Source organism: Antedon bifida, chromosome 4, assembly GCF_963402885.1.
Source record: "Antedon bifida chromosome 4, ecAntBifi1.1, whole genome shotgun sequence".
NCBI lineage: Eukaryota > Metazoa > Echinodermata > Crinoidea > Comatulida > Antedonidae > Antedon > Antedon bifida.
The window spans coordinates 5,797,262-5,820,269 of NC_136229.1; the positions used below are offsets into that span (position 1 = coordinate 5,797,262).

Below are 23,008 nucleotides of genomic sequence, written 5' to 3' on the forward strand. Positions count from 1 at the left end.
TCCGATTAAAAACACACTCACCATGGACACGTAAATCTTCTAATAGTAACCCACACTCTAATAGTAACCCTCCTTCTAATAGTAACTCACCTTATAAGTCAATCTATAATAATAACCAACTACTCTAATAGTAACTCATGGGGGTTACTATTAGAGTCACAAAACCGTTAATGCATGTTGATATCGGGAGTGAGGGAGGATTTGAGTTTATAAAATAAAGTTAGAGTTCAACCAAATTTGTTTATTCCTACTGTTTTATTATTTTGCAACGAGTTGCTGACCAGAACATTTAGGGGTGGGTTACTATTTTCAGGTGCCTAATTTAAGATTAGTAACCCACTACTCTAATAGTAACCCCCCTTCTAATAGTAACCCACCCTAAAAAACACCCCAGGGTTACAATTAGAAGATTTACAGTAATTTATAGGTCCATGCACTCACTAAGACAAAAATGTAAAGAATTGACACATTAAGTCATCATAAACTTTGACCTATAACATTTACTCATGACATTTTGTTTTAACACTCTTATACACAATATTTACCTCTATATTACTGTACTTGCAATCTGTTGTAAAAATACTTATAAATACTTCTTTTAATAGTTCTCTGAAGTTACCTACGAACTAGACATCAAAAACAGAAACAGTAATAGTTATCCAATAAAACAACTAAATTATAAGTTTAATATGATATTATTTATGTCAAACTTAAAATTAAAGATGACTTAAATATTATATTATTAACAAACACAAATTAGACTATTTAATAGAAATTTAAAAGCCAACGTTAATTAAATAAAATGATGACTGCTTGTGTATAACATATACAGGACCACTAAACAGTCAATCAATGCTCAGATGTGCTTCTTTCCAGTAATAATGTCCAAAATTGCAAAATTTGAAAGAGGATAAAAAATAATCTTCTTAGATTTAGATAATTCAGCTATTATTGTCTACGTCTGCAATTATGTACGTTTTATTTTGTTTTAAACAAATCAAACGAAAATATAAATAAAATATCTAGTTCTAAACTTACAGTATTTTAACTTATCAATATGTAAAAATAAACATTTGCTTAAAAGCACAAACACAATAGTAACGTCTAAGACGACTGGTTTATGTTTGAAAAATTTTAAATGAAATTTAAAAAAAAAAAAATTTCAGTTCTAAACTTTTAGTATTTAAACTTATATTATCTTCAATATACAAACATAAACTTAATATAAAATAGTAACTTCTACGACAATACCACTAAAATAGACAAAATGGATATACAGCAGTACAGTATATAAGGCTATCAGAAAAGGCAGTTCTTTTAAATATTAGGATTACAAAAGTTATAAGCTTATACATAATGCGATGATATCAAAATCTATTAAAATATTCCAAACTGCATGCATTTAAAAATTGATACATCAACATTTATATATATATATATATTTTAATATTATTATTTTATATACATGGAATGTTTAAGCTGGTGTGGGCATTTTATATATATATATAACTGGAATTAAAACGTCTTATCAAATGTTGCTTAATCCATTCTCTAATCCCAATGCATTTAAATCCTATTTAATCCAGAATAGAAAATTCTTTGTCTAGCAATTGATAAAATGTGAACATTAAAAAAAAAAAAGGGATAATTCTCTGTGTAAATAGAAAGCCTTAATAAATTCCTTTAGATTCCAAATTATGTTTAATCCTGGTTAATCTGCAATATTATCCATTTGTCTAGGTATTGATAAAATTTGGAACATTTAATCCAAATTGGTTATAATTTTCATAGTATGATTGTATAAAGACTTAAATCCTTCCGCTTTTTCATACAGTGGTAATGGACATACAGTATTCCATAATATTTCAGGAATAGCATTGTAGTATTCATAATAAATCCATCTAGATTAAATACTTATCCTAGTTAATCCGGTACAGAATGGCTAGTATACATAGGACAACAAAATATACTTGGGTCAATGGGTCAATTTGAGGTCAATGGGTCAATTTGGGTTCATTAGATTTTTGTGCCAGGAAACAGCATCACAACCACACCTCCGTAATAATATTCATAAAACTACATTTTTATACAAAAAGGCCTATATTATTCTATACAGTAGAGAACCCCATTATGGCGGAAAACAAAGTGTCCGTTAATAGGGGGCGTCCCCAGGAAAGGGGTTGTCCCCAGGATAGGGGTTGACAGAAGTTTCAAAATACATTCTATACACTACAGCAAGCGGGAAAATAAACCTTATTTGAGAACAACAATAAGTTTGTTCTGTGTTAACATAGGGATAAAATACATAAATGTAACATCCAATGCACAGATATTATAGATATATAAATATACAAATATGTACAAGTTTAGCTGTTGGCTGAATCAACAATCGAGTATTATACCATTAATTCTATTTCATTTAGTACTATAAATCTTTTAAAATTTATAACCAAAAAGGTTAAAATATTTTTTCTTGATTTTTTTAATAAATATGTACAGTTAATTATAGTAAGTATTTATAATACATTTTTCAAAATTTGGAAACAGGTCTAGATTACAAGAGTTTAAATGAATTCCTGTTTACAATAGTGGTCTGGTTTCTTTCATTTATATCAACATCTTCAAACCGAAAGCCACTTTTAAAAAGTTCCTTTTTGTTATAGTCATTTACTAGTGTCAAGTACAGTGCCATTTCCAAGTGACATCAAACGTCTCAATTTTTTCCCTACAAAACTATTTGGAAGGGTGGGGTCGAGTTGTTAACCCACATTGAAATTCATGGAAAGACTCACTGACAAAGCCAAGACCTGATACTAACAAGCATAATAATACTACTTATTATATTATCACGTGATAGGTCTACAACCTTAGGGAAATACATAAAGTAGTGCCTCCCTGTATAGAAAGATTATGTTTAGGTTGTATTTTTTCATAGAAAGTTATCTAACATTTCAAGAGTCATATTCCTCCATTGATCGTCAACATATACACACACAAGCACATCACACCAAGAAATCGAAAAGTAACTTAAAAACAAAATGATATTTTTCTGGTGGTTAAAATTTAGGTTAAACTACTTTTTTTAAAAAGAATTAAATATTTAAAAAAAAAGAAATTCTGCTCTTACATAGTTGTTTTTGAGAAGTTAAAGTAAAAAAAGTGCAAAAATAATAACATTTCAAATAGTTTTTGGAATAGTTATCCATGTTTATGTTCTGCTAACGTTTACGTCGACAGAGTTTCTTGTGTTCCTTGTGCCAGTGTCCCTGTTGACAGTTGATACTACAGTAAGAAGTGTTCCAACAACAATGATACATGGCCTCTTGTTCACAATTGATACACTGTAGCAAAAAATAAAACAAAATCAACATTGTGTAGTGCTCAATACGGTTAGGTTATAACAAAAGTAAAGGTATTTATCAAAGTCCAGTGGCCATATTCAGCAATCACACTTAAGAGAGATATTTCTCTTAAATATTTAAGTATTTCCCTTAAATTGTATTCACTTAGATAGCACATTTTTCAGGTAATTGTCCTAAGTATAAATGGTGAATACAGCCACTGAAGCTTAACTGGAAACCGAGGAAATTTGGACAGCTACAAGAAGTGCAATGCTGACTCAGATCAGCTCACTGGAAAACTTGCTCGAATTAGTAGACCAAGTTTATTTAATAACATGCTCTGTATGTACACAGAACCAACAGTTTTATGTCCCATCCGAAGGGCGAGAGTAAAATATCTTCCATTAGGATACAATCAGTGTAGCACATACAGACTCGGAACCCATGCCTATAAAGCTCTGTCTACACTATCAAACTAGTTTGTCCAAATATGGTAGTTATATGACATCATCATGTCTATATATGGGCAAATTTTTTTGTCACATAAAGTTTGATAGTGTAGACAGAGATTTATAGATTCTTGGGTGTTATGTTAAAACTAGGATGGGTAGAAGACGGGTGTTTCTATCTATCTTCACCTAGAACAATTACATTACATCTCTCATATACCCCTTTCACACCAAAAGCAAAACTCCGGAGTTGATGCCCCTTTTATTGGTGTGAAAGGTAAAATCAAACAACTCCGGAGTTCAAAACAGCGGGGTTGAACAGCTGAATGTTCTCCGTTTTTGGTGTAAAAGGTAACAACATCAAACTCCAGAGTTTTTAGGTCAAAAGGTCATCCTCACACGATCACTCATTGCTTTAGTTTTATTTCAAAATATTTGTACAAAATATATAGCGGGTCTAAAAAATAGTATCAATAAAACATTATATGACTTCCGAGACTTTTGAAAATAATTATTAAATAAAAAATATTATCAATTAAAATGATTTTATTGATCGTCACTATGTAAACAAACAAAATAAAGGGCGACACTTACAATTTTATTTTATAAACCCTGGTGTTGCTAGGTTGGTGTGAAAGAGGTATCTACAGAGTTTCTCAACGTTTTGAATGGTCATAGACCCCGGTTCTGGTGTGAAAGGGGTATTATACTATAATTCATTGTAGAATACGAATGTCTTACCCATTGGCGTTTTTTAGTGTTAGAGATCTCCTCTCTGTGTTTTTCTATCGTCGCTTTAGTCTCTTCTTCGGCCTCTTCTTTGTACCTCTCAAATTCCTCCGCCAGTTTTTCTATTTCCTTTTGCATCATCTCACGTTCTGCCGTGATTGCTTTTTTCTTTTCATCTTCCAATTTTTTCTTAACCTTAAGATATACACATAAAAAGTTAGGTTTATCTTTTGTATTGACCAATAGAAAATGAGCATATAAATATCTATAATAGTAATGTTACATGGCCAGCTGTGTTGAGTGGTATTGAACACTCATGACAGCATAAAAGCAGCATACAAAATAAGTGAATAAGTGAATGGGTAAATGTAAATGGGGGAATAACCTGCGACTTGCAGCCTACTGGACTGAATTGTGGACAACACATACCAAAACCTTCTACTCCCTTAAGGGTCCCTTTATGTTGAGTACTGCCACCAAACGGTGCCTGTTCGTCTGTCCACAACGACAGGGCTGAATGCACCAGTACACTGGGGTAACCCCCTATTCTTCAGAAAGATATACTAGGTTCTTTAAAGTGCACACGAGCCAGATGTGTACACTGGACCTCCAGTTTTCAGTCTTATCTGAGAAGACTTGTTCTACCACCAGAATATTGGTTGAGGAGTGACTTGAACCTGTGCCAATTGTATGGCTATGGTTTGCGGCAGAGTGGTCTTATATAATACCTTATCAACAGCTGTTGTCACTGCCTTCTCTCTGTTAGTCTGAGCTTCCAGCTCTAGGCGTGCTTTGAAGTCGGAAAAGATGGTGCTGTATTTTTCATGACAATCACATCCTCCATCTTTGTTGATAACCGGGGTTAGTTCTTCAACGACAACATTTCGACACTAGAATAAAAATATGGATAATTTTTTAACGGATTCTTTTTTTGTAAAAGGGCATTGATTAATTTTTGTTACATATATTTTTAAAAAATTGCTTGTAATTGACTTGTTTTACCTTTTTCAGAGCTGGCGGCTCATCTTCAGATACTGCCTGGCTTGTAGAAACAGACTGGTCCTAGGATGAAAATAGAATGTGGCATAACAGCTATGAGCGGTTATTGGCTAAACCCAGGGGCCCGGAGCTTTATGGGCCCGGAGCAAAATATGTCGATAAAAGGGCTAAAAACGCCTGAGGCCTCCAGCATTGGAGGGCCACATAGGGTTCCTAAACCAGGGGCCTCAGTCCTCTGTGGTACGCCACTGAATACAGTGTATTTTATCACGTAATACTAACAGCTTTAGGTTGATATGACACACTTTTATACATAGTCTGCTATGAAATATTTCATCATTCAAAATATACATATACTCTTTCAATACTGGACACCTTTGGGCTGGCATAATTTGTCTGGTTTTCCAGAAATTCTGATGTGTACAACTGTGTTTTGAATACAGAATTTGTGACATTTTGCAGTCTTTTGTCTTAGGAGAGCTTTCTGTTTTTTTTATATATTTCGTTTGTATTAACTATCCCATAGATTCCAATTAATGGCATATTAATCAGATTGAAAATATGGAAATCTATGCTACTGTAGAATTGATCATGATAATGTATTGCACACCTGCAGTGAGTCTATTGATGATTTTAATCGTACAAACTCACCTGGTCAGCATTTGGAATGTTATTGGAATTTGAAATGGATGGTAAAATGTCATTGTCACAAGATTCCCGAGGTCGTTTCCGTGGTTTCTTCAGTCCACAATTCTTCATGTACAGTTCCATCTCCTTTTTGGCATTCTTCCAAGATGAGGTCATTTTAACGTTGATAGTTTTTATGTCTACGCTAATAGGTTTAATGTTGATTTCAGATATCCAGGCACTAAAAAAAAGTACATTTGTGATTGGCAATAGGGTCATTTTCTGATAATACAAAATGATGCGAAAACATCTAAATTTATCTACTACTATACAAACAAAACCATTGTTAAGCTCTGTCTACACTATCAAACTTAGTGTGACAAAAAATGTAATGTGCCAAATATGATAGTGATATGCTCAAATATGGTAGTGATATGACATCATCAATGCTCATATATGGGCACATCACATTTTTTTTTGTTACATAAAGTTTGATATTGTAGACATAGCTTTAAGCTTGCTTGTCTAAACTGTCAAACTAGTTTTGACAAAAAACTGTGTTGTGCCCAAATATGATAGTGATATGACATCATCATGTCCATGTACATTTTTTTGTCACATAAAGTTTGATAGTGTAGACAAAGCTTTTCAATGGTTTATTATAACAAAAAGTTGTAAATTACAAATAAATTAAATTCAGATATCCAGAATGTTTGGATTGGCAATATGGTATTTTCTCCCGAGTACTAAAACAGTTATGTTAAAATGACTGCACAGCCTGCTCTACACTCATAAATAATACTCCATACTAAATAATTATTATGAAGGCTTTTGTGTACAGTTGGATTGGCAATGGGTTTTTTTGATAACCCAAAACATGTCTACAAATATCTACTACAAACCATATCAACTTTTAAAGATGTTTTGTCCCCCAAAAACATGAAAAATAAAGATTATATAAATCAGAATTTGAATAGGTTATTTTTTGTAGTTACTTATAAAATAACAAAATAAATGGTTAAATTCAACTAAAAACCCATTGGCTAGCAGCCAATTTGACTATTGTTTGCTATACTATACTTTTTTTTATAAAAACATTGTCTTTGTATCATTTAAATATAAAGATTAATCAAAACTATACCGTTGATGGCGACTACCAAAGAATCGGACATCAACTTGTCCAGCCTGCTTCCTTAGTACTTTAGCTGGCCAGTAGCCAAATCCCTTAAGCTGAGCCCATACAGCATCGTGAACTGGATTCTATTGATAGAAAGAAAAGTTAATAAAACATGCGGACAAGAGTTTTATTGTAACATTCAACTCTCCCAATTACCAGACACCCTTGGGCTAGTCTAATACAATAATGTCTGGTTTTTCAGAAAATATGAATGTATTTTTAATAGGACAAAAGTATGTGGGACTTTGTGAACCTCAGGGAAATTCTTGCTTTGTGAAAGTTGTTTTGTTTGCACATGCTAGTTAGTAGGGATCTACACATTTTGCAGTACATTTTGAATTCATTTATTCTTTATTTATGTATTGAATGCCAACACACCTGAGATAATTAGAGGAATTTTGGACAAAGGGGGTTGAGCTGAGAGGGGGTGGGGGGGATTGGGGCTACTGAAAAAATATTGTTTTAAGCTGCTTTCGCATCGCACCAGGAGGCATGGTATAGTTCACACAAAAATCGTACGATTTTAATCCATACATGATTTGGACTCCAAATTTGGAGCAATGGATCAAGAAGCCATTTGTTTCCTGAAATTGTACAATTTTGTTTCTTTTGCCCAATCAACAGTGAGCATGAATGACCTCATTTGACACAGGAAAATCAATATGAAAACACACTCAACATTCACAATATTTTCTCAGGGTGCCAGACTGAATCCGGACTAGGTCTCTAGTAGGCCTATATGAAATGTGCCTATTGGCTAGGTAAGATAGGCCAATGTAGAATAACCCAATGCAATCTAACAAAATGCTGAGCTCTGAATATCAAAGAGTTTATCTGTGGCTGCAACACGATCATGCCTTCTAAACTGACACTGTGCAACGCGGAGAATATGTACATAGTACAGTACTGTTGGTATTTGTCGCAGCCAGACATAAGATCAAAGAACTGTTATGAGATCCTATCTTGGCAAGGCGAGCTCAGTGTCCTGTTGTTGGACTGCCTTGAACAACCTACAGGATTGATGAAAATAATTGCACTAAATTCTATACTTACACATGGACGGCAAAACCACATGTTATCTTTCCTTGAATTGGACGACTCATAGCAATCTTTACAAATGCGTACCTCATCAAGCTGAAAAAAGAGTTTCATAAACAAATAAAATAATTGAAATTTATGAAAATGACATATAAAGTGTGGTTCCCACTAGAACGCAACGCAACACAGCGATGTATCGACGCAAAGTGCTGTATTGCATAATCAAAAGTGCGAACCGACGACGCAACAGTGCTGCAAACATCGCCACGGGAAATCAAATCAGTTTGATTTCACGCAACAAACACATGGCAAAAGAACACTGGAAAACATAGTATAACACGTACTAAAAAATATGCGGGGTGAACGAGGTCAAAGTCTACGGCAACTAATGATGACGCGCAACAAGTATGTTTGATTTCACGCAGGTGGGGGCAAACACATTATTGGAAGGGCATTTTCTCACACTGCAACGGTTGTGTTTCGTTGCGTCGCTAGTGGGAACCACGCTTAAGCGCAAAATATTTTCAATTTAGCATGCATTTTGTAAATCAACCTTTTCTGGTAAACTAAGCATTGTTTGCCATTTTTAAATTATTGTATTGTGCATCTTGGAATTGTAAGAGGATTTCTTCATTTAATTATTTTTATTTATTTTTTTACGCATCCAACAGCTTGTAACTTGCCAAATACAGAAACTATTCTATAATTTATCATGCTTATAAACCAAATCCCATTTGAGGCTTATGGAGTGGAGTTGAATCAGGATTAAACTCTGGACCTTGGGATTTGAAGGTGAGCATGTTAACCACCAAGCTACAGCTCCACTACTATTGAACTACATTTGAACCAAGCACCCTGGGATTAGAAAGCAAGCATGTCAACCACAGATATTAAATGTAAATTAAAATTTTAAAATATAAATACAATTAAGAGACTGAATTTATTTTCCAAAATATAAAACTAAAAAGATGAAATAAAAAGTTAAATAAAACCATTTACTAAACAAAAAGGATAGTGGTCTATCTATTTCTGCTACACCCATTTTTTACCGTAACAAAGTTTACTGTATTAAACAGTGCATAGATTTAAAAAAGTTTACCAATATAGTTATAATGCTAAGGCAAATCATCTTTAAAGCTCTGTCTACACTATCAAACTAATTTGATGTTCCCAAATACTGTATGGTTGTGATATACCCAAATATGAGTGATGAGTGATATGACATCACAATGTCCATATATGGGCACATCACATTTTTTGTCACATAAACTTTGATAGTGTAAACAGAGCTTTATTGACATCATATTTACAGTCTTCCAGTACAATTCTACAGAGTTCAACTTGATCACTATCAAGACCATGATATACCACAGATACGTGAAGAACTATCTCCAAATATGGTAGTGATATGCCCAAATATGGTAGTGATATGACATCATCATGTCCATATATGGGCACATCACATTGTGTACATAGTATAGACAGAGCTTTATTGCATTACTTACATCATATTTGCAGTCTTCCAGTACAATTCTACAGAGTTCAGCTTTGTCACTATCAACACCGTGATATACTGCAGCTACGTGAAGAACTATCTCAGCATCGCCTTGGAATTCTTCCAATGTTTGGTACTCTTCATTCTCTATTTTCTGCGATTACAAATAAAATGAACAACAACAGCAACATATAAAAATCATAAACAAGGTACGGCATCATTCAACAAAACAGAACAAAAGTACTATCAGCACCTGCAGGTAACCAAAAGTGGATCAGTTCAAAAGAACTGCACTGTCGAGTGGCTTTCCCAACTAATAGTACGAAAAACGCAATAGACATAAATAATAATATAATAATAATACCACATTTATATAGCGCCCTTTTCATGAGTAATCATGCTCAAAGGCGCTTTACAAGCATTATTACCCCAGTATTTTTTTGGGATCAAACACGTATGGAAACATACTCCCATAATGCAGCCGGTAACCAGCGCAAAGTTGTGTGTAGATCTAACTGGGTACCCATTTATACACCTGGGTGGAGAGAGGCAACGTAAGTAAAGTATCTTGCCTACGGATACAAGCAATGCGGCGAGAGTTGGATTCGAACCTAGGTCTGACGATCGGTAGTCCAACGTCCAACACACTGCGCCACACGCCCTTACAAATACACAGAGATAGTCTAGATGAATTCGATATCAGTATTACATCAGTAATATATTACAGTACTAATTATATCATAATTTATTAAAGTATAATTTCAATCAATATATCTATAATCAATATCAATTGATAATCAATATATGTGGGACCGTTCTGGTTTAGTTATTTACTCAGGTAAAGTTGGCTTCATAGACCAATTAATATTGCTAATTACCAGTGGGTAGAACTGAAATATATGAAGCCATATACAGTACTGTAGTACATTCAGAAAGCACAAAAAAATATTGATTGTGATGAACTGTCAAAGGTTGTATTAAAATATCCTTATTTTGAACTAAAACTGGAACAATAATTGAGGCATACTAAGCTGGAGTACATACAAATAAGGATCATCGACACAATCACATTGTGAAAAATGCCTATTTTAAGGAATAAATTGTGTTAAAAATGTTGCTTTTCGTGTCATTTGTCAATAGTTTTTGTGACTCTAATATTAACCGTCATGGGTTACTATTAGAGTAGTGGGTTATTATTATAGATTGACTTAAAGGTGGGTTACTATTAGAAGGGGGTGGGGGTGTTACTATTAGAGTGTGGGTTACTATTAGAAGATTTACGGTAATCACTTTTCTGAAGATTTTACAGGGTTTCATTAATATCATCATCAATATCACAATCATCCTCATTTTTATGCTCCATATCTTCTTCTACTGTGCAGCAACTTGTCTGTCGCATATGGGTTGGCGACATCTATGCAGCTGACCTTACTAATTTCGTTCTTAAACTGTATGTTCCACATGTTTGTATGTGAGAGATTACAACTTTTGCCTGAATAAGTTGTTCTATATGTACCTGTAGCACCGTGAAAAAAATACACTAAATGACAAATAAACAAAGACCCAGCCAATAAATAAAATCAATATACTACCTGCATCATTATATTGAAGTCCATATGTTTATAAACCAAATTATAATAATTTGGCATATCATCTAAATTCAATTTTCTCTGCAGTTCCCTCGCAGCCTATAAATAATTCAAAGGAATAAGTAAAAGACCAAATAAAACATGTGTTATTTTGTACTACTGCATCTAAAACATAATTGAAAAATATATAATTAAATATTAAATTACAACAATACAGATATAGGATTATTAGGATTAATAATTATTAGGACTATCAAACAAAAGTGTGATGTTCCCAAATATGGTGATGATATGCCCAAATATGGTAGTGAAATGACATCATCATGTCAATATTTGGGCACATCACATTTCTTTGTCATCTAAAGTTTGATAGTGTAGACAGAGCTTTATAAAGTATATTACATTTATTATATTACATAATTATTAATAAATATTACATTTATTATATTACATTATTATTAATAAATATTACATTTATTATATTACATTATTATTAATAAATATTACATTTATTATATTACATAATTATTAATAAATATTACATTTAGTGACACAAAGCACAATTGTATTTATACTGTCCAATCAGGTCAAAAGGTCAAACTATATCTGCTTTTGAAAAATAAAAACAACATTTATAAAATATTTCTTTCACTTGCACTGATGATGAAGGGCTAGTGTTGTCTGCTACTTTTCTAAGGGCCAATTTTTTTCACCGAAAGCTCTGCTGCTTTTTCTGGCTGTTTTACTTTATTGTTTTGATTTAGCTTTTTGCTTATTTTATTTTGTATCTCCATTGAGATCCAGCCACTGATACCCACAGATTTAAAATATTTCTTTCATAAATACTGTAATTAATGAACAAAGAAAATCTATGTAGATTAAATTGGTTATTTAACCCCAGTTAAATATTCAATTAATTATGAAATATTACTGATGTAATAATATTATTCATGAAATTTAAAGTAGGATAAAAGGCAAACAATAGCAAATTATTTACTAACTGTGGTGAATTGTGCTAGTCTCAGGAAATGAAATTCTCTTGATGGATCACATGGAAGTCTCCATTAAAAAATTCAAAATTCAACTCCCAGGCTTTCGGGAATTTCAATCTTCCAATATTTTTGTATTTGTCAGGACGGAGGGGATCTATGGAATCGTGTTGTTTTTTTGCCTCGATAACTGATATTCTGGTTAAGCCAACTGTGTACCAAATTTAAGTTCACCTGACAATTTCAATTTGATTTTTGGTTGAATTGTAGTAGATTGACTTAGAGTCTTAACACAACTAAAAATTGCGAAGTGCAAGTGAGTGCTGTGGCCTATAATGCCTACTGTAGCATATTTGTTATTTTTTTATTTTATTTATAGTAACTGGGTAATACAGTCAAAGACTGGTCTCCCATAGGGCCCAGTTATGATCAGTGGCTGTATGTGTACTAGTACACCGGGGTTATCCTCTACTCGTCTTAAAAGATGTACTAGGTTCTTTAAAGTGCACATGAGCTAGATGTGTACACTGGACCTACCATTTATAGTCCTTAAGACTTGTTATACCACAAGAACCATGGAGTGAATGAACCTCGAACCCTACCAATGTTCTGGCTACGTAATTACGATTAAACTGTATTATCATTTGGCCACTCACACGCACTTAACAAGATAACATAGTTTTGATGATGCAGGGCAAACAAAAAACATCCCCAGTATCATGCAGTGTACAATCATTGCCTGCAATAATTGACTTCACCCGCAGAGAGCCTAGATTGTCTTAGGCCAATGTGTTGCAGACAAACAATGAGTTTTTCGATCTGACAAGCTATGAGGCTCCTACGTACAAAACAAAGTGACCGGCCTGAGGGTCAAAGTTTGATCTTAAACTGTGGTAATTCCTCACCTTCTCACACTATGTATTTTTGTAATTTTTTTGATGACAAATATAAAGAAATGAAATGATAAACATAATTTAAGTACCTTTTCTTTCATCCTTGCCAAAACATGTGATATAATTTCTCTAATTTCAGTTGTAGTCAATCCCAGCTTACATTTTGTTCCTCCCTGAAAAAATCAAGAGAAAGATTGTTTTTCAAAATATATATATTACTTGTTCTTTCCTTGCACAAACCCAAAATCTATCTACTCCTAAACAGCATTAACAAAAAATGCGCTGTCACTTATACTTTGATTTCAGTGACCAATTTCTCGATCAGGTCGCATAGAGGTCATCATTAACTCGCTAATTGATCGTGGCTGGTAGTTAGTATTATCCAAATAGTGATCATAAATACTAAGAATAATTAAATAATCATGGTAATAACAATAGTTAGCATAATCATGGAGATCTCCATTGAATAATGAATCAAATAAATCATTTACTATACAGCTACACTGATTTTTAATAACACACTTATAAATTAAATATTACCTGCTGATAAAACAAAACATTTTAGCAAACGAATCAAGCAATAAAAACTGAGTAGAATAATTGGTAAAATGTAGAGAGCAACAGAAGATGTCCTATATACCACACGGCTACTATCATATCGATTGACGCATTGGAGCGTTGCGAAACAGATCATTGAAGTTTGACTTTATTTGCCGAAGCTGGAGCAATACAGTTAGTTTAAAATTATCAATATTATTACTGTAACTTACTTGACAAACCAAACAAATCCATTCTTGCTTGCCTTGGTCTTCCTCGGCTATACACTCAACATGACATACTCTATGACAACTGGTGCAGCACACCACTTCCCCTGCCTTGTGGCACTCAATACAATACCAGTCGTGCTCAGCATCACTCTAGAATTCAAATAAAACACAACTGGTGGTTAAAATATGAAACACCACATTGGAGTGGAACGAAGGCTTTATATTTGGTTTTTGGAAGTGGCTATTATAAGCATGGTCAACCATAATTTATTATTTTTTATCAGCATTGAAAACAAGGTGTTTATAAAGGAATGGCAGAAAACAGCTACCACAATATTGACTATAAACACAGTCAACCGTGCCGATATAAGAGAATCATACATGCATGGTCAACTGTGCATTGTTGGTTTATCCAGGTAAGCTAGGCACAAAATAGACTATGAAACAACATTGGAGCTGGGTGGAATGAAGGCCTTATTTTTGTTTTTTGGAAGTGGTTATTATCAGGACGGTCAATCATGCATGTAATTTATTATTTTTTATCAGCATGGTCAACATTGAAAACAAGGCATTTATAAACGAATGGCAGAAAACAGCTACCACATTATTGACTACTGTATATAAAAGCACAGTCAACCCTTATAACCGTGCCGATATAAGATACTCATTTACATGTATGGTCAACTGTGCCTATAGAAAACGTACATGCACAGTTGATTGTACCAATAGCTTCCTTAATTTTATGCATACCAAGTGAAAATGAAAAAAAAATGATAGATCTGTAGTGTCAATCATGCATCTTATTACACTTTTGGATATTAGCATTAAAATAAAACTAAGATCTTGGCAACTATGCATCCTTATTTGTTGGCATCCAGCCAGCTTAAAAAAAGCTTTTTATAGCTGTATCATCTCGGAGTGAAAAGTAGCCTACCTCGTCATTCTGTTCATTGACACACCAGAATCCATCCTGTTCCACACCAATCCGTGACCCCTTCTTTGACCTTGAGATGTCCTTCACAACGAGTTCGTCGCTTACAGCCAGCTCTAGCTGTTGTTGAACATCTTTAAAGGCATAATCATACCTACGTTTTAGGTATCGTGCGATGCGATCTAAGTTAGCTACTTGTTTCTGCTGCCGGACGCTTGTGATGGCTTCCCATAGGACCTGAACGGCCTTTGGATCAGCTTGACGGACACAAACAGCCTTCATAATTTTTTAAGAAACTAAGAGAAAGCAAGTAACATTAATTAAACCATGGAGGTATTATCTCTATCTTTTTTTACAGTATTTTTATTCCAATAAGTGATTTTTTTAAATATTTTTTCATATCATCTAAATATTAATTACCCAAATACAATTATTTTCATCTCTCAAAATCATAACCAGAAAAGGCTCAAGTATTCATAATACAAAATGTATAAAATACAGTATTTTATAAAAGGTGAATAGTTGTATTGTTGAATAATTGTCTATTAGATGTTAACAATAGGTACTGTAATTCTATCAATGAAGCCTCTTACAAAAATTGACTGACCTTTGAACTGTTAAAGATGTATTGTCCCCAAAAAACATGAAAAATGAAGATTAATAAAAAAAAAAAGACTTTGATTGAATAGATCATTTTGCAGTTTTAATAGTCAATTGCTTCCGTAGAAAAAAAATGTTAAAAAATTACATTTTTACTTATAAAACGACAAAATAAACGGTTATAGTATATTCAGCCAAAAACCCATCTGACTATTTTTTTCTTTAAATTATTGTACATTTAATTGAAGTAAATATTTTTTTTTTCAATTATGTGACATTAAAATGCCATATTCAACAACAAAATTTTAATAAAATACATCTTTAATAATTAGTATCTTGCTACTCATATTCAGATATTTTGTCCTTTCATTTAACCCTCTCAAAAGTAGCTGCTAATTTATTATGCAACTTCTAAGCATTCTGTACTAAAATTAAGCTTTTTAGAAAGAAATGTTACTGTATGCGATAATAAATAAACATTCTGGATCCTGTTTAATTTTACAACTTAATCCAGGTGGACTGACCTGGATTTCAAGTAGTGTACATATTAACTGCAGTACAGTACTTAAGCCAACAAAAGGGACTTTACGAAACAGGACGAGAAGCCACAGGACGGTGCTCATGAATAATTTATGCATGATCTTTAACAAAGTAGGCGGAGCTTAGCGTGAAATTATGTCATCTTAACTTTTTGAGGACGATAAAGTTAGCATTTTCCCGTTTACAGAGAACGACTAGAAAGAAGGCAGTTCAAATTAAACTTAAAAGTGGAATTTCCGAAATTGTTTAACGAAATAACATTTGTATTGGGTTAAAATGGCTGTGTTAAAAGCAATACATTTTGCACGGCAAAAGATTCAGATAAGGGCTCTTGCGAGACAGGGGAGAGATAGAGATACTGCTGTTCTAGCTAGGCCAAATAAAAACACCCATAGCTAGTAAGTACCCTAACTACTGCCATTTAGTATCTACAGAGTAGGTAGGTCCCCTAGGCTAGCCCTAATAATAGGCTAGTAGCTAATAGTAGGCATGGTTGCAAGTCTCTTCGTGCAAGGGTCCGTAACTAATAAAACGGCTAGGTCGACTGTTTATGATTTTATGCTCTAGCGAACACAGGATATCTGTCGTCCTCCCGTTTCATAAAGTCCCTAATAAATTCTATGACAATGTCTAAAACAAAAGAAAGAAATGCTGCCTTTTGCACAAACAAATGCATAATTATTTTATCCCTTTGAGGGGAAATGTATTCAAATTAATTGGTTTATTTAAAGAATTAAATTAGAGTTACATAATATGTTCCTTTGTTGGAAAAAATGATGGAGAAATTGAGTATGAGTGAAAAGCCCAAATCTTAACATAAACAAACAATATAGGCTAGGCCTAGTTATAACTTTCTAAAATAAATAAATCTCTTCCACTCAAATTTTGACAGCTATCGACTATAAAACAACAATGATGTATCTGGTCTGGTTAAAAAAGCGATTGGCCTAATTAATTAGCCTAAGAGTAAGAAATGGAACAATCAGGCAGGCTCAACACACAGGACAAAAACAAAGAGTATAATTAATAATAAGCCTAGCCCTCCTAAATGACCAGTTAGATATAAGACAATCATAATTCATAGTCATACATGATGACATATTCTTACTAGGCCTAACCTAATCGTCTGTTTTCCTGTAGTAGCCTACTGAACTGAGTGCGAGTACTGTAGTAGACCTGTCTGGGCCTATGATCCTAGCTAGTATAGGCTAGGCCTAGCTAGGCTGAGGCCGGCGATAGTTCCGTTTCGCGGCACCTGTCTTTTGTAGGCCGCTAGGATAGACGACCTCTACCTAGCTAGGGCCTAAAGAAGCCTAGCTAGGCCCAGGTCTATTCTAATTACTACAAAAACAGCAAACTCTGGGCTTGCAGACAATAGTAAAAGACAGCCTACTTCCACGGCCTAGGCTGCCCTGGACATGACACTTCCACCTCGTCGTCGCGCTCCTCACACAATTTCCGTAACAATTTTCATATTTTTTATGTGACATAAGGCGTGGTTATATTTTTTTAATAATACAATATGATTATTGAATAATTATTTTATAATTACCTTAGTCAATAAATGAATAGTTCAGACCCGAAATCGTGAGATAACTTGTTGTTTAGGTGTAAACCTTTTCCCCAGGCTAGGCTAGGCACAATACGACCACTAGCATACGAACTGGTTGGCTACTGCCAGCTGCTGAGCACCAAACAAACCCTGAGCTGCTGCTGCTACTAGCTCTTGTTGTGTATCCTTCTTTTCCAACTCGCGGCGGGCGAGCTCATTTTTTCTTGGGGGATGTGTTTACAGAGAAGCAACAGAGAAGTGCGGCCCCACACGAATTAACAACATTTAACATGCACACATGCAGTAGTAGGCCTAACCTTATATGGTTTGACGATTCAGCTGCTTCGATTATGATATAAACAGCATAATTTTCTATAATTAATAACAAAATAAAAATACTAGAGTAATAAAATAATCAAATATTACAAACAATGTCCGGCATTATTGATAGAAGTAAGAATGTTCATTCTGAGTGCCAACGTACGTGGGGAAGTAATCCTCATTGGTGGTGCCACTCATGCTCATCGACATCAAGCATGATGTATTTTGAATACTGAGTAGAACTTCCTCGTTGGGACACCCTTATTATTAGGGAGGATACCGTAGCCTACTTTCCTGCGAAACAAGGGGAAACTTATAGGGCCAACCAACCAGGATCACCCACCCCTAAAGCGGGGGGGGGGGGGGGGGGGGAGGGGGGGAACAATCAAGCATGATGTATTTTAAAGATGTATTGTCCCTTGAAACACAAAAAAAATGAAGGTCAAAATATTCTAAATTTAAATTGGCCATATCAAAGTAATATTAAAGTTATTCACTTTAAGTCGAAAATTCGAGCCAAAACCAACAAGTTTACGTAATTAACAGGTAAATTAGTTGGATTACATTTCGTCTGGAAAATCGTCGCGAGCGAAAGTAAACAAAGATTTCAAACCACGAGTACGCATTATGCATATGCTAATTAGGATTGTTTACAACTCGTCACGGTTGAGAAGGTATTTTCACACAGATCACGAGAAAGTTTTATGATTATGCATACAGAGTAGCCAAACAAGCGCGTTTCATTATGGGATATGTTTTGATCGAAAACTTTGACTGGAAGTCAAAGTTATTTTTTTAACAAAAAAACGTCTGTATTTCAGTTAAATGATTTTTTTTTCGACAAATTTTTGGTGATAGTTAATAACTATTATGATACTTCAAAATGACCCACCTTTTTTCGAAATCTGTTATTTTTTATTTTTTTGGAATTAGTCAAAGGGACAATACATCTTTAAATACTACTGAGTAGAATCCCCTTTCTTTGGGACATCCTTATTAGAAACAAGGGGAAACTTAGGAACACCCCTAAGGTTTTTTTCCTCAAAAAATTTACAAAAAACATCAACAAATTATATTAATTTATAGGCTTACCGTTATTAATATAAAATAGATATAAAATGACGATACTTTCTCTGGTTTATTATTTTCACGGAGGTATAAAACTCCCTGATTTATCCACGAACACCATACGCCGCGTACGTCGTGTATCCCGTGTGTCCATGGATTAAAGATAATAATAGTCTATGGTGTCTTGCCAAAAGACAATTGTTCCCCAACTTTGATCCGTACCGATTTCTATAGCAAGACGATCTGGTAATAATGTGGTTGCAAGATTGTAGTAATAATAATAATAATACCGTCATCTTTACAAGTTATAAAAACCATCGGACATCCGTTAAAATGTCGCCTTGTATATATGACCCATAACAACCTATTGTTTCTAAATTTGCTTCCGATTGGAACCCATCATAATTATTAAGAGACAAGACATCGATAGACGTTTTGAATCCACAGTGGTTGATATCAGCTCAGGTATGTATACTGTATGCCTATTGTATTTCATGACTTTGTAAGTTTTTTTGGGTTGCTATATACCAATTAAAAAAAACAACTATTTGTTGCCAGCTCCGAGAAGACTATAGAATCAGTTGTATTGCTTATTTTATTTTAGTATCATTCTCACCAAAAAAAATCTGAAAAATAACCTTAGAAAATTCAGTTCGCGGCGGACTCACACATCATCTTCATAAATGGGAAATGATACTTGGGGAGATTGGACTTTCAGTATTGCTGGGACCTAGGCTCTGGAACGAACTACCTTTGAAACATTAAACAAACATCATTTATTCATTATTGAGCACCTTTTAAGTCACTACTCAAAACTCACATTTTCTGATATTTTTGGCAGCGCCATGAGCAATCGACTGTTGGAATGGCGCTATATAAATCCAACGATTGATCGATTGAAATGATGTTCTAATAAAACATCATTTTATCTTCATATGAAACATGATGTAGGCCATTTACGATGTCTCCTTTATTTCAATTTTCCTCTGTGTCAGCCTCCCACTCCTCCACCATACGCCCTTTTTGATATACAACCGATGCCATGCTGCAAAATGATATGTGTATTTTTTCTAATGTCAATTTCTGTTTTGTTTTGACTGAGGAAACTTTTTAATTTGCTTTAATCACAATAGTATTATAGGCCTATGGATAAGTTTCACCACTTCGGTTCAATGACTTAACGGTAAAAAATGGAAGATCAGATGGTTGCAACCGGAATCAAAGTGCCGGAATTCGGTAATCTTCAGTGTGTTGAATTGAGGGCAAATATTTAAGATTGAGTTGAGGAAGAACATGATTTGTTTTGAACGACTTATGCCTGATTGAGAGATTGTAAATTGGGTCTCTACAAATCACGACTTTTTTTCCACGAGGCCACAGGATAAGGATCTTCTTTATCTCCTTCTCAGTCCTTCTCAGCAGCATCAACCATCTGCATCTGTTCTATAGGATAGTATTGTCGATTAGTGCAGCAGCAACAGGTTCTTCTTGTATCATGGTTAGATGCTACTAAACAACTGGCGAAAGAGATGAATCTGTTTAGTTGCATGAGTTAGATACGCTCTTTCCTTGTAATAGTCCTACCAACTTTGCACATGTTACAGAAAAACTTAAGAAGATCAGAAGCTGGCAAAGTGTGTGTGAATATACTGATTGCATTGGAATAATTTCAAAGTATTTTCATTCCAGACCAGCATGTTCAAGATGTACCAGCACTTTCTACTTTTGCTGTTGTTTGTAATATGTAGTACCAACTTTGCACAGGTAACTGAAGAGACTGATAAGTGTGTCTGTGATTGTGAGCAGAGTCAACAACGGAATGAGGTTCCCATACCACCAAACCACAATCATCCAACACATGGTTTTGTATATGGGCAGCCAGGTCAACCGGGTCAACCAGGAATCCCAGGTAAAACACAACTCTATTTATGCCAGTGCCAGTGTGAAATGCGGCAGTGACAAACTTGAAATTGTTTTATCACTATTACAGTTTGTCAGATCGGTATTTATCCAGAGCACTATAGTCGAAGAACTGCCGCACTATTTCCAAATCACTGCTGACAATATGCACTTATTTTTCAGGAGCTCCTGGAACAAACGGTAATCACGGGATTCCTGGATCTTCGGGTGTACCAGGTCAAAAAGGTGAAAGAGGTCAAAAGGGTGACGTATTTCAATGTCAAAGTAAGGACTGTCAAAATACCTCGAACGGAAGTAGCCCAAATAGCCAGAAGGGCGAAAAGGGAGAACAAGGCCCACCAGGACCCCCAGTAATAGATTTCATAAGACCTTACGAAAGGGCAAACGTTGCCTTTTCAGCAGGGCGTACAAAGACTATGACATCACAGGATCCAGGAAGCGTCATTACATATGACACCCTATTTGTTAACGTAGGTCATGACTTCGATAAAGATACAGGAGTATTCAGATGTCGTATAAATGGCACGTATTATTTCGCCATGCACGTAGCCAATTTCTACGACGTAGGCGATAATAATCTCTACGTTCAACTTCTGCACAACAATAAGCACATTATAAGCGTGTATCACCATGACGACAGTACGTACAGGGATTCCGTATCGAACAGCGTCATCTTGCAGCTGGTGCGAGGGGATCAAATAAAACTGTATCTGGAAGGGAATCGTCATCTCTACAGCAGTTCTCGTCGATTTACTACATTCTCCGGTTACTTATTGTTTGCAGATTAAACTCGCGCACCTGGGAACATTCAATGCCATCTTGAATACAAATTAGGCCTACTGTAGTTTCTTAAATATTTCTTATACAGGCATAACAATACTGTACAACCAAAATCAAAAACGCAAAAGCAAAGACCGGTTACTTACAGTACACTCTATCATGCTTCATAATGTTGGGCTTAGTGGACAACCCTGTGAAACCCTTGGCATTGAGATTGGAAGGCAAGCACGTTAGCCACGAAGTTGCTGCTCCACTGCATTATTCAGCTCTGTCTACACTATCGAACTAGTTCGACAAAAAAAACTTTGATGTAATCAAATATGGTAGTGATATTCCCAAATATGGTAGTTTTATGACATCATCATGTCCATATATGGGCACATCACATTTTCTTTGTCACATAAAGTTTGATAGTGTAGACAGAGCTTAACACGATGGGGAAAACAAGGGTCTCTGTGCTTCAATTTGTATAGCTAGAGTCTTTAAAAATATATAAAAACTATATAACACATATACAATTAAACTGCAGGATATGATCATGCGTTGATACTTGTCCGAATCATGGCAGGTAAACATCGTAAATAAAGACGCATGTTATATTTTCAAACAAGACTTTTTATTCACCTTAGCTTTACAATCTTTGATTTTTATACTCTTACACTACACTATACTACAGTAGTAACAACGGAGCAAGAACAAAATACTGAAACCTCCAGAGAGAAGGCCACTGAGAATCTCAAAAGGAAATTTCTACAAGTTTAACTACATCTTACTAAACTACATCTTAATCTACTGATTAACCAACATACACTTGCTGGATTTTGGTTGATTGTTAGTTTGATTGCGGTCTTCATTGCACTGTTATTTTACAGAATCACACACGAATCTATCAAATCACATCAAATCACTGTTTTACCTACATAATGAAACATCAAGATCACGGGAGAACATCACACCATCAGGTCACAATAAACATTACTACAACTACCGGACTAGCCCCCCCGCCACCCCCGTCCCCAAAGGTTAAGCTTAGTGTACACAAGAAAAACTTATTGTTTGGCCAAAAACACTTCCGAGTTTGGAACTTCCGCAAACTACAAAAAAACGTTTGCGGAAGTCTACACTAACAAACTTTTAGTTTGTAAAACTCTAGAAACCTCTTGAGTTTGTGAGGTTTTTTAGTGTAGGAACTTTCGCAAACTA

The 23,008-nt window shown here is 34.6% G+C and overlaps 2 protein-coding genes across 2 annotated transcripts; one reads left to right on the forward strand and one right to left on the reverse strand.

Moving 5' to 3' along the window:
* Window positions 1-480: 480 nt before the first annotated feature.
* Window positions 481-17,817, reverse strand: LOC144841605 (zinc finger MYND domain-containing protein 11-like). The gene is made up of 13 exons (XM_078698045.1): window positions 17,717-17,817; window positions 15,028-15,320; window positions 14,097-14,243; window positions 13,416-13,499; window positions 11,448-11,543; window positions 9,866-10,009; window positions 8,376-8,456; window positions 7,287-7,405; window positions 6,170-6,386; window positions 5,522-5,581; window positions 5,248-5,409; window positions 4,532-4,714; window positions 481-3,341 (listed from the first exon to the last, which is right to left on the reverse strand). The coding sequence occupies exons 2-13, from the start codon at window positions 15,304-15,306 to the stop codon at window positions 3,219-3,221; spliced, it is 1,695 nt and encodes a 564-aa protein (XP_078554171.1). The 5' UTR covers window positions 15,307-15,320; window positions 17,717-17,817; the 3' UTR covers window positions 481-3,218.
* A 1,705-nt stretch (window positions 17,818-19,522) lies between these two features.
* LOC144840630 (uncharacterized) lies at window positions 19,523-22,349 on the forward strand. The gene is made up of 3 exons (XM_078696516.1): window positions 19,523-19,570; window positions 20,795-21,014; window positions 21,188-22,349. The coding sequence occupies exons 2-3, from the start codon at window positions 20,801-20,803 to the stop codon at window positions 21,811-21,813; spliced, it is 840 nt and encodes a 279-aa protein (XP_078552642.1). The 5' UTR covers window positions 19,523-19,570; window positions 20,795-20,800; the 3' UTR covers window positions 21,814-22,349.
* The last annotated feature ends 659 nt before the right edge of the window (window positions 22,350-23,008 follow it).

Bases quoted from the DNA above. Each gene is read 5' to 3' on its own strand.
- LOC144841605 (XM_078698045.1), bottom strand. From the start codon at position 15,306: ATGAAGGCTGTTTGTGTCCGTCAAGCTGATCCAAAGGCCGTTCAGGTC. The intron at 6,387-7,286 runs GTATAGTTTTGA...ACTTTTTTTTAG, and splicing joins TTTGGTAGTCGCCATCAACG to TGCCTGGATATCTGAAATCA. The intron at 3,342-4,531 runs GTAAGACATTCG...TTTTTGCTACAG, and splicing joins ACACTAAAAAACGCCAATGG to TGTATCAATTGTGAACAAGA.
- LOC144840630 (XM_078696516.1), top strand. From the start codon at position 20,801: ATGTTCAAGATGTACCAGCACTTTCTACTTTTGCTGTTGTTTGTAATA. The intron at 21,015-21,187 runs GTAAAACACAAC...CTTATTTTTCAG, and splicing joins GGGTCAACCAGGAATCCCAG to GAGCTCCTGGAACAAACGGT.